A 15,026-nucleotide genomic window follows, 5' to 3' on the forward strand; every position below is an offset into this window, starting at 1 on the left:
GGTACCAGGGAGGCAACACACCATCTGGGAGTGTTGAATGCAGCCACAGAAATGCCTATCTGTGCCCCTTACTATCGAGTCCCCATCACTGTTGCTCTGCCTGACTTTGCCCTTCCCTCCTTTGCCTCAGAGCTGGGCATGGTGCCACTGACCCAGCTTCTGGTACTGGCCTCTGAAAGGTCATTCCCCAACCTCCACCCACCCCCCCCCCCCCAACAGTATCCAAAGGGGTATACCTGTTAGTGAGGGGAATGGCCACAGCAGAATCCTGCACTGTCTGTTTACACCCCTTATTTCCTTTGGTGGTCACCCATCTATCTGCAACCTGCACCTTAGGTGTGACCACCTCAATTAAACTCATCTTTGGTATCCTCAGAATTCCAAACAATCCTGAGTACATTGAACTCCAGCTCCAGTTCTTTGACCTGGTCTGTCAGGAGCTGCAGCTGGGTGCACTTCCCATATCTGTAGTCATCAGGGATGACTAGGCCTTCATTGTAATTGTAGAATCCTAGGAATCGAGGAACCTCTGTGATCTGCACTGCCAATTCATCAGCAGGGCACTGGGTGAAATGGGGACTTCCAAGTAGCACAGGAACACAGTGAAATAGGAGCAGGAATAGGCCATCAGGTGCTTCAAACCTGTCCCACCATTCAATCTGATCATGGCTGATCAATGCTGGCCTTAACTCCTCTGTGCCATTTCTCAATACCCCTCTATTCCTCAATCTTTCAATTATTTATCCACCTTCACTTTAAATACTTCTAATGATCCAACTCCCACCACCTTCCAGGGCAGAGGATTCCAGAGACTCACCACCCTCTGAGCAAAGAAATTTCTATGTATCTCAGTTATGTTCCCTTGTTTGTCAGTCTCCCACTGGTGGAAACGTCCAAATATCTACCCTGACAAATCCCCTTAGGATCTCATGTATGAATAAAGTCACCCCTCATTCTTCTGAACTCCAAGGAATACAACCCAAACTGTCTACCCTCTCTTGCTAGGACAACCCTCTCATCCTGACATCCTTACCTTAGGTAAGGGGACCAAAACTGTAGTCCAGGTGGGATCTCACCAACACCCTGTACAATTACAACAAAACCTTCCTATTCTTAAACTCCAACCCCTTTGCAATGAAGGCCAAAATACCATTTGCCTTCTGAACTACTCATTGGACCTGCCTGCTAACCTTATGTGATTCATGCACTGGAACACCTGGATCCCTCTGAACTTCACTCACTTGCAGTCTCTCTCCATTCAGATGATGATCTGCCTTCTGATTCCTCTTACTGAAGTGCATGACCTCTCAGACACTTCCCCACATTAAACTCTATTAGCCAGTCTTTTGTCTACTCAGTCATTCTATCTGTATCCTGTTGCAGAATCACTGTATCCTGTTTCTACCCACCTCACAGTCTGATGGAGGATCAGCAACCTGAAATGTTAACCCTGTTTCTCTCTCCACAGATCCCACCTGACATGCTGTGAGTTTGCAGCATTCTCTGTTCTTGGTCCTGCAGTATCGTTACCAGGCTGTATGGGAGTCTGGCAGGTTGTCACGGGGATTAGGTCAGCTCTGAGGAGCTGCACAGCTATTGGGGCCACTGGAGAGTTTGGGTTGAGTTTAGGATGTGCTGTTGGAGGAGTCCCCAGCTCCCATCCACCTTCCTCGTCAGTTTCCATGTGACTCTGGTCTCAGCCATGCCCTGCAGAGAATCCTGGTGTCACACCCACTGCAAGACACAGGCCGCTCCCGTTGTGCAGATTCCCATATCCCGCTGGTCCCTACCCCAACAGTGAAAGCTGGTGGTCTGAGCTGCTCTCGAGATGGTCCTTCTGTCTGTGATGTTCTGTCAGTCCGGGGGTAACCTGTGGCCCCGGCACTTCCCGGTCTTACACACATGGGACACCCACTGCCAGAGCCACTCCCAGTCCCCGGTCCAGCTCCTGGACCCACCCCACCCCTGCTCCCGGTTCTGATTTTACACACCCCCCCCACCCCCATCTGCTTCACCTTCTACCTGGGGACTGAGTCGACCTCCTGTTGCACAGAAGTGGGACAGGATCCCAGAACTATGTTGTAGATGAGAGGTTCGGGGCAGAAACCATCTGCCAACGCTGGGAGCAATGGGGACAAACCGGGGTGATTCAGTTCCCCAGGGCGGTGAATGAGGGAGACAAAGATGGGGAAGGAGGCGGGCAGGGTAAGGTGGGAGGGGTTGGATGCTCCTTGTCCATGCAAGGAAGATCAGGATGAGAAAAGTCAGGCAGTGTCTGTGGAGGGGAACGGCCATCCTACACTGCCTTTTCACTAGAACAATATTTTATTGACTTCACACCTAACAGCTGTATCAATGATTGGTGATTCATGCACAGTATGAATCTAGCTCACTGTAAAATCTTGACAGTGCATGGTCCAGCCCGGGGAGAGCTGCCACCTCACAGCTCTAGAGACCGTGGTTTGATCCCGACCTCAGGTGCTGTCTGTGTGGAGTTTGCACGTTCCCCCAGGTGCTCTGTTTCCTCCCACATCCCAACGGCATGCGGGGGTCAGTGGGTTAATTGACTGCTGTGAATTCTGTGTTGGACAAGAGATCGGGACTGAGGAGGTAGTTTGGTAGGATTGGACACCTGCCTGCTAGGCTGGGGCCAGGAGAAGGCCTTTGACAGCATATTGCACACGTACATGATGGACATGCTCTCCAAGATGGGCTTTGGGAGGGAATCGGGAATTGGATCCAACTGATCCACACAGACATCTGTAGCAAAGTCCACATTAATGTGTGGGAAGCTTCCCATCAAACCTGGAATCTGTCTCTCTTCTGTCCTGTGTGCGCTGCATGAAATCCATCAGGAAGGATGCAGGTAAAAGAGGGGTGACAACACCAGGCAGTGGGGGAACTGAGATCAAAGCCTCCTTGTACACAGATGTCACTATCTTCTGCTCAGGCCCATGGGTAGTGCACAGATTGATCTGTATCTGTAACCAGTTTGAACTGGACTCAGGGACGGCATCACTGGCAGCAAGAGTGAGGCCATGTTCTTTGGTAACTATAGAACCATAGAACACTACAGCACAGAAAACAGGCCATTCATCCCTTCTAGTCTGTGCTAAAACAGTATTCCGCTAGTCCCATTTACCTGCACCCAGTCCATAACCCTCCAGACCTCTCCTGTCCATGTATCTATCCAATTTATTCTTAAGAGTGAGCCTGCCTTCACTACATCAGATGGCAGCCCATTCCACACTACCACCACTCTTTGAGTGAAGAAGTTCCCCCTAAACTTTCCCCTTTCACCCTAAAGCCATGTCCTCTCATACTTATCTCTCCTAATCTAGGTGGAAAGAGCCTACTCACATTTACTCTGTCTATACCCCTCATAATTTTGTAAACCTCTATCAAATCTCCCCTCATTCTTCTATGCTCCAAGGAATAAAGTCCTAACCTGTTCAATCTTTCCCTGTAACTCAACTCCTGAAGACCCGGAAACATTCTAGTAAAGCTCCTTTGCACTCTTTCAATCTTACAAATATCCTTCCTATAGTTAGGTGACCAGAACTGCACACAAAACTCCAAATTTGGCCTCACCAATGTCTTATGCAACCTCGCCATAACATCCCAACTCCTATACTCAATACTTTGATTTAAGAATGCCAGGATGCCAAATGCCTTCTTTACAACCCTGTCTACCTGCAATGCCACTTTCAGGGAATTATGTATCTGAACTCCCAGATCCCTTTGTTCCTCTGCATTCCTCAGTGCCCTACCATTTACTGTGTATGTCCTACCTTGATTTGTCCTTCCAAAATGCAACACCTCACACTTGTCTGCATTAAATTCCATCCGCCATTTTCTGGCCCATTCTTCCATTTGGTTCAGATACCTCTGCAAGCTTTGAAAGCCTTCCTTGCTGTCAACTACACCTCCAATCTTAGTATCATCAGTAAACTTACTGATCCAATTTACCACATTATCATCTAGATCATTGATACAGACAACAAACAACAATGGCCCCAGCACAGATCCCTGAGGCACACCACTAGTCACAGGCCTCCAGTCTGAGAAACAATCATCCACTACTACTCTGTCTTCTGCCACACAGCCAATTTTGAATCCAGTTAACAGCCTTTCCATGGATACCTAGTGTCTGAACCTTCTGAACCAACCTCCCATATGGGACATTGTCAAAGGCCTTACTAAAGTCCAACTGACCCAATCGATCCTCTGTTTCCTTCACCATCAGCTGCAGGGGATTTTGAATCAGAGGAGCTGGGACAAGTGGCAAGAACTGGCTGACATGGATAGCCAAGGTAGAACAGGACTGGGAGCAGGGCAAGGTGCACTTGGTGTGGCTGTATTTAGTGTAGGTGTAGTCCATGCCCGTTTCTGCACATAGAATCATAGAACAGTACAGCACAAAACAAGCCCTTCGGCCCACAATGTTGTGCTGACCTTTAAACCTCACCTAAGATTATCTAACACCTTCCTCCCACATATCCCTCTATTTTAAATTCTTCCATATGCTTATCTAGCAATCTCTTGAATTTGACCAATATACCTGCCTCCACCACTGCCCCAGGCAGCGCATTCCATGCACCAACCACTCTCTGGGTAAAAAACCTCCCTCTGATATCTCCCTTGAACTTCCCACCCATTACTTTAAAGCTATGCCCTCTTGTATCGAGCATTGGTGCCCTGGGAAAGAGGTGCTGGCTGTCCACTCTACCTATTCATCTTAATATTTTGTATACCTCTATCATGTCTCCCCTCATCCTCCTTATCCTCCAAAGAGTAAAGCCCTAGCTCCCTTAGTCTCTCCTCATAATCCATACTCTTTAAACCGGACAACGTCCTGGTAAATCTCCTCTGCACCCTTTCCAATGCTTCCACATCCTTCCTATAATGAGGCGACCAGAACTGGACACAGTACTCCAAGTGTGGTCTAACCAGAGTTTTGTAGAGCTGCATCATTACCTCGCGGCTCTTAAACTTGATCCCACGACTTATGAATGCTAACATCCCATAAGCTTTCTTAACTACCCTATCCACCTGTGAGGCAACTTTCAGTGATCTGTGGATATGAACCCCAGATCCCTCTGCTCCTCCACACTCCCCAGAATCCTGCCATTAACCTTGTACTCCGCCTTGGAGTTTGTCCTTCCAAAGTGTACCACTTCATGCTTCTCCAGATTGAACTCCATCTACAACTTCTCAGCCCAGCTCTGCATCCTATCAATGTCCCTCTACAATCTGTGACAGTCCTCCACACTATCCACAACACCAAGAACCTTTGTGTCATCTGCAAACTTGCTAACCCACCCTTCTACCCCCTAATCCAAGTCATTAATAAAAATCACAAAGTAGAGGTCCCAGAACTGATCCTTGTGGGACACCATTAGTCACTCTAAGAATTCTTTCCAACAGCTTGCCCACCACAGATGTAAGGCTCACTAGTCTATGATTCCCTGGACTATCCCTACTACCTTTTTTGAATAAGGGGACATTTGCCAACCTCCAATCCTCTGGTACCATTCCCATAGACAACGAGGACTCAAAGATCCTAGCCAATGGTTCAGCAATCTCCTCCCTCACCTCGCAAAGCAGCCTGGGGACTATTCCATCAGGCCCCGGGAATTATCTCTCTTAATATTTTCTACAACTCCAACACATCCTCCCTCTTGATATCTACAAGCTCTAGGACATTAACCCTACCAACACTGTCTTCAGCGTTATCAAGGCCCCTCTCCTTGGTGAATACTGAAGAGAAGTATTTATTGAGGACCTCACCTATTTCCACAGCTTCCAGGCACATCTTCCCACCTTTGTCTCTAATCGGTCCTACCTTTACTCTCGTCATCCTTCTGCTCTTCACTTAAGTGAAAAAAGCCTTGGGATTTTCCTTAACCCTACTCGCCAAGGCCTTTTCATGTCTCCTTCTTGCTCTCCTCATCCCCTTCTTAAGTTCCTTCCTTGCTACCCTATATTCCTCAAGAGCCCTATCTGATATCTGATCCTTGCTGCCTACACCTTACGTATGCTGCCTTCCTCCTCCTCCTAACTAGTTGTTCCACCTCTCTTGTCACCCATGGTTCCTTCACCCTGCCATTCCTTCTCTGTCTCATCGGGACAAATTTATCCCTAACATCCTGCAAGAGATCCCGGAACAAGGACTACATCTCCATAGTACATTTCCCTTCAAAAATGCCATCCCAATTTACACTCGCAAATTCTAGACTTATAGCCTCATAATTTGCCCTTCCCCAATTTAATATCTTCCCGTCCTCTTTGCTCCTATCCTTGTCCATGACAATGCTAAAGGTTATGGAGCGGTGGTCACTGTCCCCCAAGTGCTCACCCACTGATAGATCTTTCTTTCTTTTTCAATCTTTTTATTAGTTTTCAAATTAATACAGATTAATATATAACATCAATGTTTGTACATGTAATACAAAGAGATCAGGAGAACAATCATGGCATAGATAATCATAAAGAACAATAAAATATAAAAAAATCTGTTGATCTAATGATCTTAGTAAATGAATATAATATAAAGGAAAGGAAAGAAAAAGATTTATTAAATAAATAAATAAAAAGAAAGAGAAAAAAAATCCCCACATCAATAAGAAAAATTATAAACAATATATCAAACCAAACGAAACTAAACAGAAAAATTTCAAAAAAAAAGAAAAAAAGACTGGACTAAAATTTCTCAGTAGAAACAGAGCAATATTATGTTGTCAACTCCGTTCCTCTAAGTTGGAAAGTTATAGAAAGGGGCTCTATATCATGTGAAAATATTGAATAAATGGACTCCAAATATCTTCAAATTTAAGCGAAGGATCAACAGTACCACTCCTAATTTTTTCAAAGTTTAAACATGATATAGTTTGAGAGAACCATTGAAAAATAGTAGGGGGTATTGGATCCTTCCACTTAAGCAAAATGGATTGTTTGGCCATTAATGTAACAAAGGCAATCAGATAGATCTGTCACCTAACTCGGTTCATTACCTAATACTAGATCTAATATGGCATTCCCTCTAGTTGGCACCGTCACACTTACCCTGAGCAGATCCAAGGTGGAGCGTGTTCATCAAGTCTCCAGAGGAAGGGGGGAAGCACACCCAACATCACCCTTGTCCTGTTGGCCCCTCTGTGTGTGGCTGCATCAATCTGTGTGCAGAACTGAGGTACGCAGACACCAGGTGTCACGGTGCTGACGTTCTTCCTCACGGTGTTACAAATGATTGGCCAGGACCTGTGGCTGCACAATGTTCCATTCAGTTGGACGTTGCTTACACAGCCCTGTACACTGGCCCTGTCTGCACACACATCCATGTACACTCACCCTGTCCGTGCACACAGCCACGTACAGCAGCCCTATCCTCACACAGAGCCCCATACGCAGATTCTGCCCTCACACAGCTCTACACACTAGCCCTGTTCAAGCACACAGCCCCGTACACCAACCCTGTCCTAACACACAGCCCCATACACCAACCCTGTCCTCACACACAGTCCCATGCACTGGCCCTGTCCGCATGCACAGCCCCGTACACTGGCCCTGTCTGCACTCAGAGCCACGTCCGCACTATATCCTGTACACTCTCCCTGCCCCACAATGACCCATCTCTCCTGTACACTGACTTGGATATGCCTCTGCGTCATTAAACTGAGGATCTGCTGGGGTCCTGGTTGAGGAGAGGTGGTGATGCTGGCCCACCCCAAGCATGCACTGGGGGCCCTTGTACATCGAGCCGAGGCTGTGGGTTCAAGGCTAGCCCAGTCAGTTGGGCATGGCCCAGGTGGGTCTTTCAGCAGCAAGCCAGAGCTGTCAGTGGCTGCCTGCCCTCACAGGCTGCTATCGAAGATCACACAGCACCTTCTGAAGAGCACCAGCAGTTCCAGATAACATCTCTCCCCGTGCTACTGGAAATAAAACATGATCACTGATGTGGTAGTGGGATCCCACTGAGCATCGACCTGTCACAGTAATTAATTATTTGTGTGCTTTGCCACACCTAGGAAAGATTACACTTGCTCGAAGAATGCCAGTGTTGTTCAGATCTCCAATCCACTGTGTCAGTACAGAGTGCAACAAAGCATTCATTGTTTGGTGAGGGTGATGTCCTGGGTTGACACAGCACATGCACTGAGGTGAAAGGTGAGGTGAGAGGGTAGCTCGCTCCTGCCATTCTGTGACTAACCCACAGGTAAGGTTGGGACGTGGCTCTGCTGCCCTACTCACGATGCATCACCAGCACATCCATTGGCACAGGCTAGGAACCCAGGAAAACCCTGATGATCCTTGGGGGTGGGGGGGGGGGGGGGTGGCAGACATGGGGAACAGGGACTACAGTGAGGAAAGGAATGGCTCAGGGAATGTCAGGGAGAAAGATATAGAGGGGTGGGTAGGGTTAGCACTGGAATTTATGTGCTGGGTTTATGATGCATGGTTAACCTGGAACGGGACACAGCATTAATATTCTGACCATTGACAGGGCTCGTCAGGAGTCAGGTGAACACTCCCCACTTGCCTGGGTGAGTGTAGCTCCAACAATTCTCGAGAAGCTTAACACCATCCAGGACAAAGCAGCCCATTTGATCAGCACCCAAGCGACTCCCCCCCCAACCACTCCCTCCCTCCACCGGTGGCTGTAGTGTCTGCCGTCCACAGAATGCACTGCAGTTACTCAGCCAGGCTGCACCAATACAGCACCTCCCAAACCTGTGACCTCTGCCACCAAGGGTAGAGGACCATGGGAACACCACCACCACACAGGTTCCCCTCCAAGTCACACACCATCCTGACTGGGAAATACATTACTGGTCCTTCATCATGGCTGGATCTAAACTCTGGAACTCCCTCCCCAACAACACTGTGGGAGGATGCTCACCGGAAGGACGACCCCCACCTTCTGAAGGGCAGTTAGGGATGGGCAATAAATGCTGGCCATCGCAGCAATCCCATATCCAAGGGAATGAGGAAGTAAAGGACATCCCATCGCTGCTTCTGCATCCAGACTGGGAAGCAGATTATGAGGGTGACACACACCTGTGCACAAAGACTTGGGGGATTGGGTGAGCAGGCAGCACTCTGCAGAGTCAGTACCATCTGGGGAACTGAGATTTAGTGCTTTGGTTGGGAGAACAGAGGGACAGAACATGGTTTAACCGGAGAGGGAGTGGAACTCTGGAGTATGGAGGACTGTGGAGTCCATGCACATCAAACTCAGGAAGTCAGAGTCAGAGGTGAGTGTGGAGTGGAGACACGGGCTCAGGGTGAGAGACTGGCCCCTTAGACAAATACCTCCTCCCACTGCACTATCAATAGAGTTACAGAGTTGTACAGCAAGACACTAATCCCATTTGCCCGCATTAGGACCATATCCTTCCATGCCTTGCCTATTTCAATGCCTGTCTAAATATGTGAAGTGCATAGTAACTGTGAAGACACAAGGGACTGCAGATTCTGGAATTTGGAGCAAATAAAAAAACAAACTGCTGGAGGAACTCAGCGGGTCAGGCAGCACCTGTGGAGGGAATTGGACAGTCAATATTTCAGGTCAAGGGTCTCGACCTAAAGCCCCAGCTATCCACAGATGCTGCCTGACCCGCTGAGTTCCTCCAGCAGTTTGTTTTTTACATCGTATTTGTATCTGATTCTACCACCTCCTCTGGCAGCAAGTTCCAGATATCAACCACCCTCTCTGTAAAAACCTTGCCCCTCAGATCTCCTTGAAAACTCCTTCCTCTCACTTTAAACTCATGCCCTCTTGTTTTTGATACCCCTACCACGGGAAAAAGATCTTGACCATCTGCCCTATCTATGCCTCTCATAATCCTATATACTTCTTTCAGGTCACCCCTCAACCACCTTCGCTCCAAGGAAAACAAGCCGAGCCTATCCAGTCTCTCTCCATAACTAAACATCTCCAATCTAGGTGACTCTCCTCTACAGTCTCTCCAGCGCAATCACATCCTTCCTATAGTGTGGTGACCAGAACTGCAAGTGTGGCCTAAATAGTGTTTTGTAAAGTTGCAACATAACATTCCAACCCTTATATTCTATACCATGATCTATGAAGGTAAGCATGCCATAAGCCTTCTTCACCATTCTACCTACCTGTGTTGCCACTTTCAGGGAATTATAGACTTGAACCCCAAGGTCCCTCTGTTCATCAACATTCCTTAGTGTCCCACCATTTACTATATATGTCCTAACCTTGTTTAACTTCCCAAAATGCATCACCTTGCACTTGTCAGGATTAAACTTCTGCCTACACTGCAGCCAACTTTCCATCTGATCTGTATCCTGCTGTAGCCTTAGACGATCTTCCTCACTATCCATAACACCAATTTTAGTGTCATCTGCAAACTTACTGATCATCATTGAGAAAAATGTACTCTATAAGATTAGTCCTTGATTAAAAATTGATAGCCCCTCGAATTAGCAGGGAGTTGGTAATACGATACAGCCCAAGGTCAGTGGTAGGATGCAGAGTGAGTTATAGAGCCATACAGCACAGAACCAGGGCCATGCTGACCAAGATTCCCATCTAAGCTAGTCCCAATTTGCCCACGTTTAGCCCATATCCCTCTAAAACCTTTCTTATCCATGTACCTGGCAGTGAGCTGCAAGATAGTTGAAGGTGGTTCAAGAAAAACAAAAAATTCTGGAAACACTTAGCAAATCAGGAGCATCTGTAGAAAGAGAAACAGTTATTGTTTCAGATCTGGGATCATTCACCAAAACTGTCAGATAATCTGCTTTACTTGCAACCTGGGATTTGTTATTCCTTCCAAATTAGTGAACAACCTAATCTTGGGAGAAGGGAGCACCCCATCCACCTCCCCAAACACTGAGTGCCTCCACCGCTGGCATACAGTAGCTGCAGTCTGCACCACCTACAAAACACACTGCGGTTACTCACCTACGCTACTCTGGCAGCACCTCCCAAACCCAAGAGCTCTAATATAAAGGGGAGAAACAAAGGACTGCAGATGCTGGAATCTAGATGAAAGCCACGATGATGCTGGAGGAACTCAGCAGGCCAGGCAGCATCCATGGAGAAAAGCAGGCGGTCAGTGTTCCAGGTCAGGACTCAAGAAGGTCCTGAAGAAGCGTCAGCATCATTGTGTTTTTCAGCTCTAATAGGAAGGAGGACAAGGGCAGTAGGCACACGGGAACACCAGCACCTACAGGTTCCCCTCCATCAAACACCGTCCTGATTTGGAAATATATCACAGGTACTTCAATGTTGCTGGCTCTAAATCCTGGAATTTCCCTCCCCCTCACCCCAACAGAATTGCTTCATCAGAAGTATTGGCTCATCACCACCTTCTCAAAGGCAATTAGGGACAGGTAATAAATGCAGGCCTTGTCAGTGATGGCCAGACCCCATCAATGAGTAGCCCATTCTCCATTCAGCTAATGCCCCCTGCTCTGGTTCAGTTTCCACTCTAGGCCAGACTGTGACCTATGAACCTGTGACCTATGATCTGTCTTTGGCCAGTCCAGCCAGAGTGTGACCTGCGTTTAAGCGGTCCCCCTTTCTCCGGGACATCCACTCTACTTGTTTCCCTTACAGCTTCTCCATCTTCTTCTTGCAGACAAAGTAGAAGATGAGCTGGAAATGGCCACAGTCTGCCATCGGCCCGAAGGTCTAGGACAGTTGCAGGCACAGACCAACTTCACCAGGAGAGAGATCCAGGTGCTGTACAGGGGATTCAAGAACGTAAGTGACCTTTACCCACTCTGCAGTGAGTGCCCTCACCACTGAATCTGTCTGGGTTTAATTTAGCTGAGGAAACACAAACTTGTGTTGCAGTCCACACTTAGAGGCAGCTCATTCCTGGGAAGTGTAAGGAGATCCTGAGATTCTCTGTGACCGCACCAGGAGAGTTAAGTGACAGGGAGATGGTCTCGCTGAGAGCGGCCAGTGGATGGGGATCGGTGCACACAGCTTGAGCCAGTGACATTGGTGGTGTTAATGTCCATGCTGGGGTGACCACAGAGAGGATGTGTGTTGTCTCAGTGTGAATATCCACCACAGAACAACAGGGATCTAACCCCAGGGCAATTCCTAACTGGGGCACCAGTTGCTGTGTGTCTTCCCCTTCCCTGTTCCCTGCAGGTGAATCATTGTCATGGACTAAGACATCAGCTTGGAAACATGCCCTTCAGCCCATCGAGTCTGTGCCAACCATTGACCACCCATTTATACTAATCCCATTTTATTCTCCCCACATTCCCATCAACTCCCCCCAGATTCTACCACTCTAGGGGTAATTTGCAGCAGCCAATTAAGCCACCCATATGTTTTTGGGATGTGGGAGGAAACCAGAGCACCCAGGTGAAATCTACGCGGCCACACGGAGAAAGTGTAAGCTCCACACAGATAGCACCCAAGGTCAGAATTGAACACGTTTCTACTAGCTGCACCACTGTGCTGCCCACTCTGTTTTCTCTAGTCCCCTACCCTGCCGGGGTTCTTATGATGTGGTTTCAAGAGTTTGTGTCACTGTGTGAGGTGGGCACTTGTTTTATTTCCTGGGGTGGTGAAGTTCCTCCCCCTCCAGGATTGGGAGGGTGGACCCTCCACAGCTCTGCTCTTCACTCTCTTCTCTTTCCAGGAATGTCCCAGTGGTGTTGTTAATGAGGACACTTTCAAACAAATCTACTCTCAGTTCTTCCCACACGGAGGTGAGTGGTGGAAGGTGGATCATCCCTATCTGCTGGGGGAGGAGGGGGAGTGAGAGACATGTAGACACTGAAAGAGGCAAGGAGTAGAAGGATTAGTGTAGATGGGTAGGCAAAAAGGTCAGCAGGGACGTGGTGGGCCGAAGGACCTGTTCCTGTGCTGTACAACAACTGTGTTAGCAAGCTGGTGAAGGACGAGAGAAGGATGATGACATTTAGATCCACCCTCACCCTAGTAACTCGAGCACCAGGGTCCTTGAGACTCAGTACCCACCAGACCGAGTGATTGGGACACTGAATGGTCAGGATCCTCTCAAAGGTGTGGGGGCAGGAACAGGGCATTTGGCCCTTCAATCCTGTTCCATTATTCAATGAGATCATAGGGGTGTGTCACTGCCTGCAACACAGCGTGGCACCCCGAGCAGGATCCCTCTCACTACCCGTGTCCCTCTCCCCACCCACCCAGGAAATCTCTCTCCACCCTGGGGTCTCTCTTCCCACCTACCTCGGGACCCTCTCCCACTCACCCAGAGTCTCCCTAACCCCATCCCCATCAGCCGACACTGGAGATCCCCCGGGCCACCCACCTCCCACCTGGGGATGTCCCCTCATCCCCACAGGGAGCTGCTGGGATGTTCCGGGCGTGGGGACAAGTCTTGCCCAAGTGTTCTGTGTAGTGAAGCCCTTTCTGAGACAGCAGGCTGTGACCATGGTAAGGGTAGGAGTCCCAGGGGTTCATCACGGTCAGTCCCATCCACCCCTCAGGACTGGGGATCACATTAACTGAGTCGCACCAGTGGGTGCTAGAGCCTCAGAGTGGACTTTCAGGAATGGTGGTAGAGGCTGACCTGAGATTGGTCTACAGTAGTAGAGACTGACCTGTTATTGGTTTGTGATGGTAGACGCTGACCTGTGATTGGTCTGTAGTGGTAAAGGCTGACCTGTGATTGGTCCATGGTAGTAGAGACTGACCTGTGTTTGGTCGCTGGTGGTAGAGATTGACTTTAATTGGTCTGTGGTTCTAGAGACTGACTAGTGATGGGGCTACAGTTGTAGAGGCTGACCTGAGATTGGTCTGTGCTGGTATAGACCAACCTGTGATTGGTCTAACAGTAGTAGGAACTGATTTGTGATAGATCTGTGCAGGTAGAGACTGTCTTTTGTTTTGTCTGTGTGTGTAGAGACTGACCAGTGATTAGTCTGTGGTGGTAGAGACTGACCTCTGATTGGTCTGTGGTAGTAGGTGCTGACCTGTGATTGGTCTGTGGTTGCAGAGCTTGAGCTGTGATTGGTCTGTTGAGGTAGAGACTGACTTGCGATTGGTCTACCATGGAAGAGACTGCCCTGTATTTGTTCTGTGGTGAAAGAACTTACCTGTGATTGGTTTGCGGTGGTACAAACTAACCTGTCATTAGTCCACGGTGGTAGAGACTGAACTGTGATTGGTCGGTGGTTGCAGAGCTGGACCTGTGATTGGTCTGTAGTGGTAGCGATAAACCTATGATTAACCTCTGAAGATAGAGACTAAACCTGTGGTTGGTCTATGGTAGTGGGGGCTGATCTGTGATTGGTCCATGGTGGTAGAGACTTGCCTGTGTTTGTTCAGTGCTAGTAGAGACTGACCAGAGGTTTGTCTTCAGTGGTTGAGACTGACCAGAGATTTGTATATGATGCAAGTGATTGACCTGGTTATTGGAGCTTGGTGTTAGAGGCTGACCTGTGATTGGTCTGGGCTATAGAGACAAAGCCTTGATTGGTCTCTGTTCATAGACACTGACCTGTGATTGGTTTACAGTAAAAGAAACTGACCTGTAATTGGTCTGTGCTGGTAGAGACTGGCGTGTTATTGGTCTACGGTAGAAGACACTGATCTGTGATTGGTACGTGGTGGCAGCAACTGACCTCTGATTGGTCTGCGGTAGAAGACACTGATATGTGATTGGTCTGTGGTGGTAGAGACTGACCCTTGATTGCTCTCTGCTGATAGACACTGAGCTGTGATTGGTCTGTGCCAGTAGAGACTGATCTGTGTTTGGTCTACGGAGGTAAGGACTGATATGTGATTGGTCTGTGGTGGTAGTAACTGATCTATGATTGATCTAAGGTGGTAGTGACTGACCTGTGATTGGTAGTAGCGGTTGACCAGAGATGCGTCTACGACTGTAGAGGCTGACGTGATTGATATGTGCTATAGAGACTGACACTTAATTGGTCTCTGCTGGCAGAGACTGACCAGTGATTGGTCTGTGCTGGTAGAGACTGACCTGTGATTGCTCTACCGTAATAGGAACTGATCTGTGATTGCTCTGTTCAGGTAGAGT

At 48.3% G+C, this 15,026-nt stretch overlaps 1 protein-coding gene across 1 annotated transcript in view; it reads left to right on the top strand.

Annotated features, from left to right (window-relative positions):
- LOC127569019 (Kv channel-interacting protein 1-like) overlaps positions 1-15,026 on the top strand; it is a 109,293-nt gene that overhangs the window by 50,735 nt on the left and 43,532 nt on the right. The window contains exons 2-3 of the mRNA XM_052013276.1: positions 11,616-11,740; positions 12,639-12,708. Coding sequence (XP_051869236.1) covers positions 11,616-11,740; positions 12,639-12,708 — 195 coding nt within the window. The remainder of the gene's footprint in view (positions 1-11,615; positions 11,741-12,638; positions 12,709-15,026) is intronic.

The sequence above is a fragment of the Pristis pectinata genome, chromosome 4, assembly GCF_009764475.1.
Source record: "Pristis pectinata isolate sPriPec2 chromosome 4, sPriPec2.1.pri, whole genome shotgun sequence".
NCBI classification, from domain to species: domain Eukaryota; kingdom Metazoa; phylum Chordata; class Chondrichthyes; order Rhinopristiformes; family Pristidae; genus Pristis; species Pristis pectinata.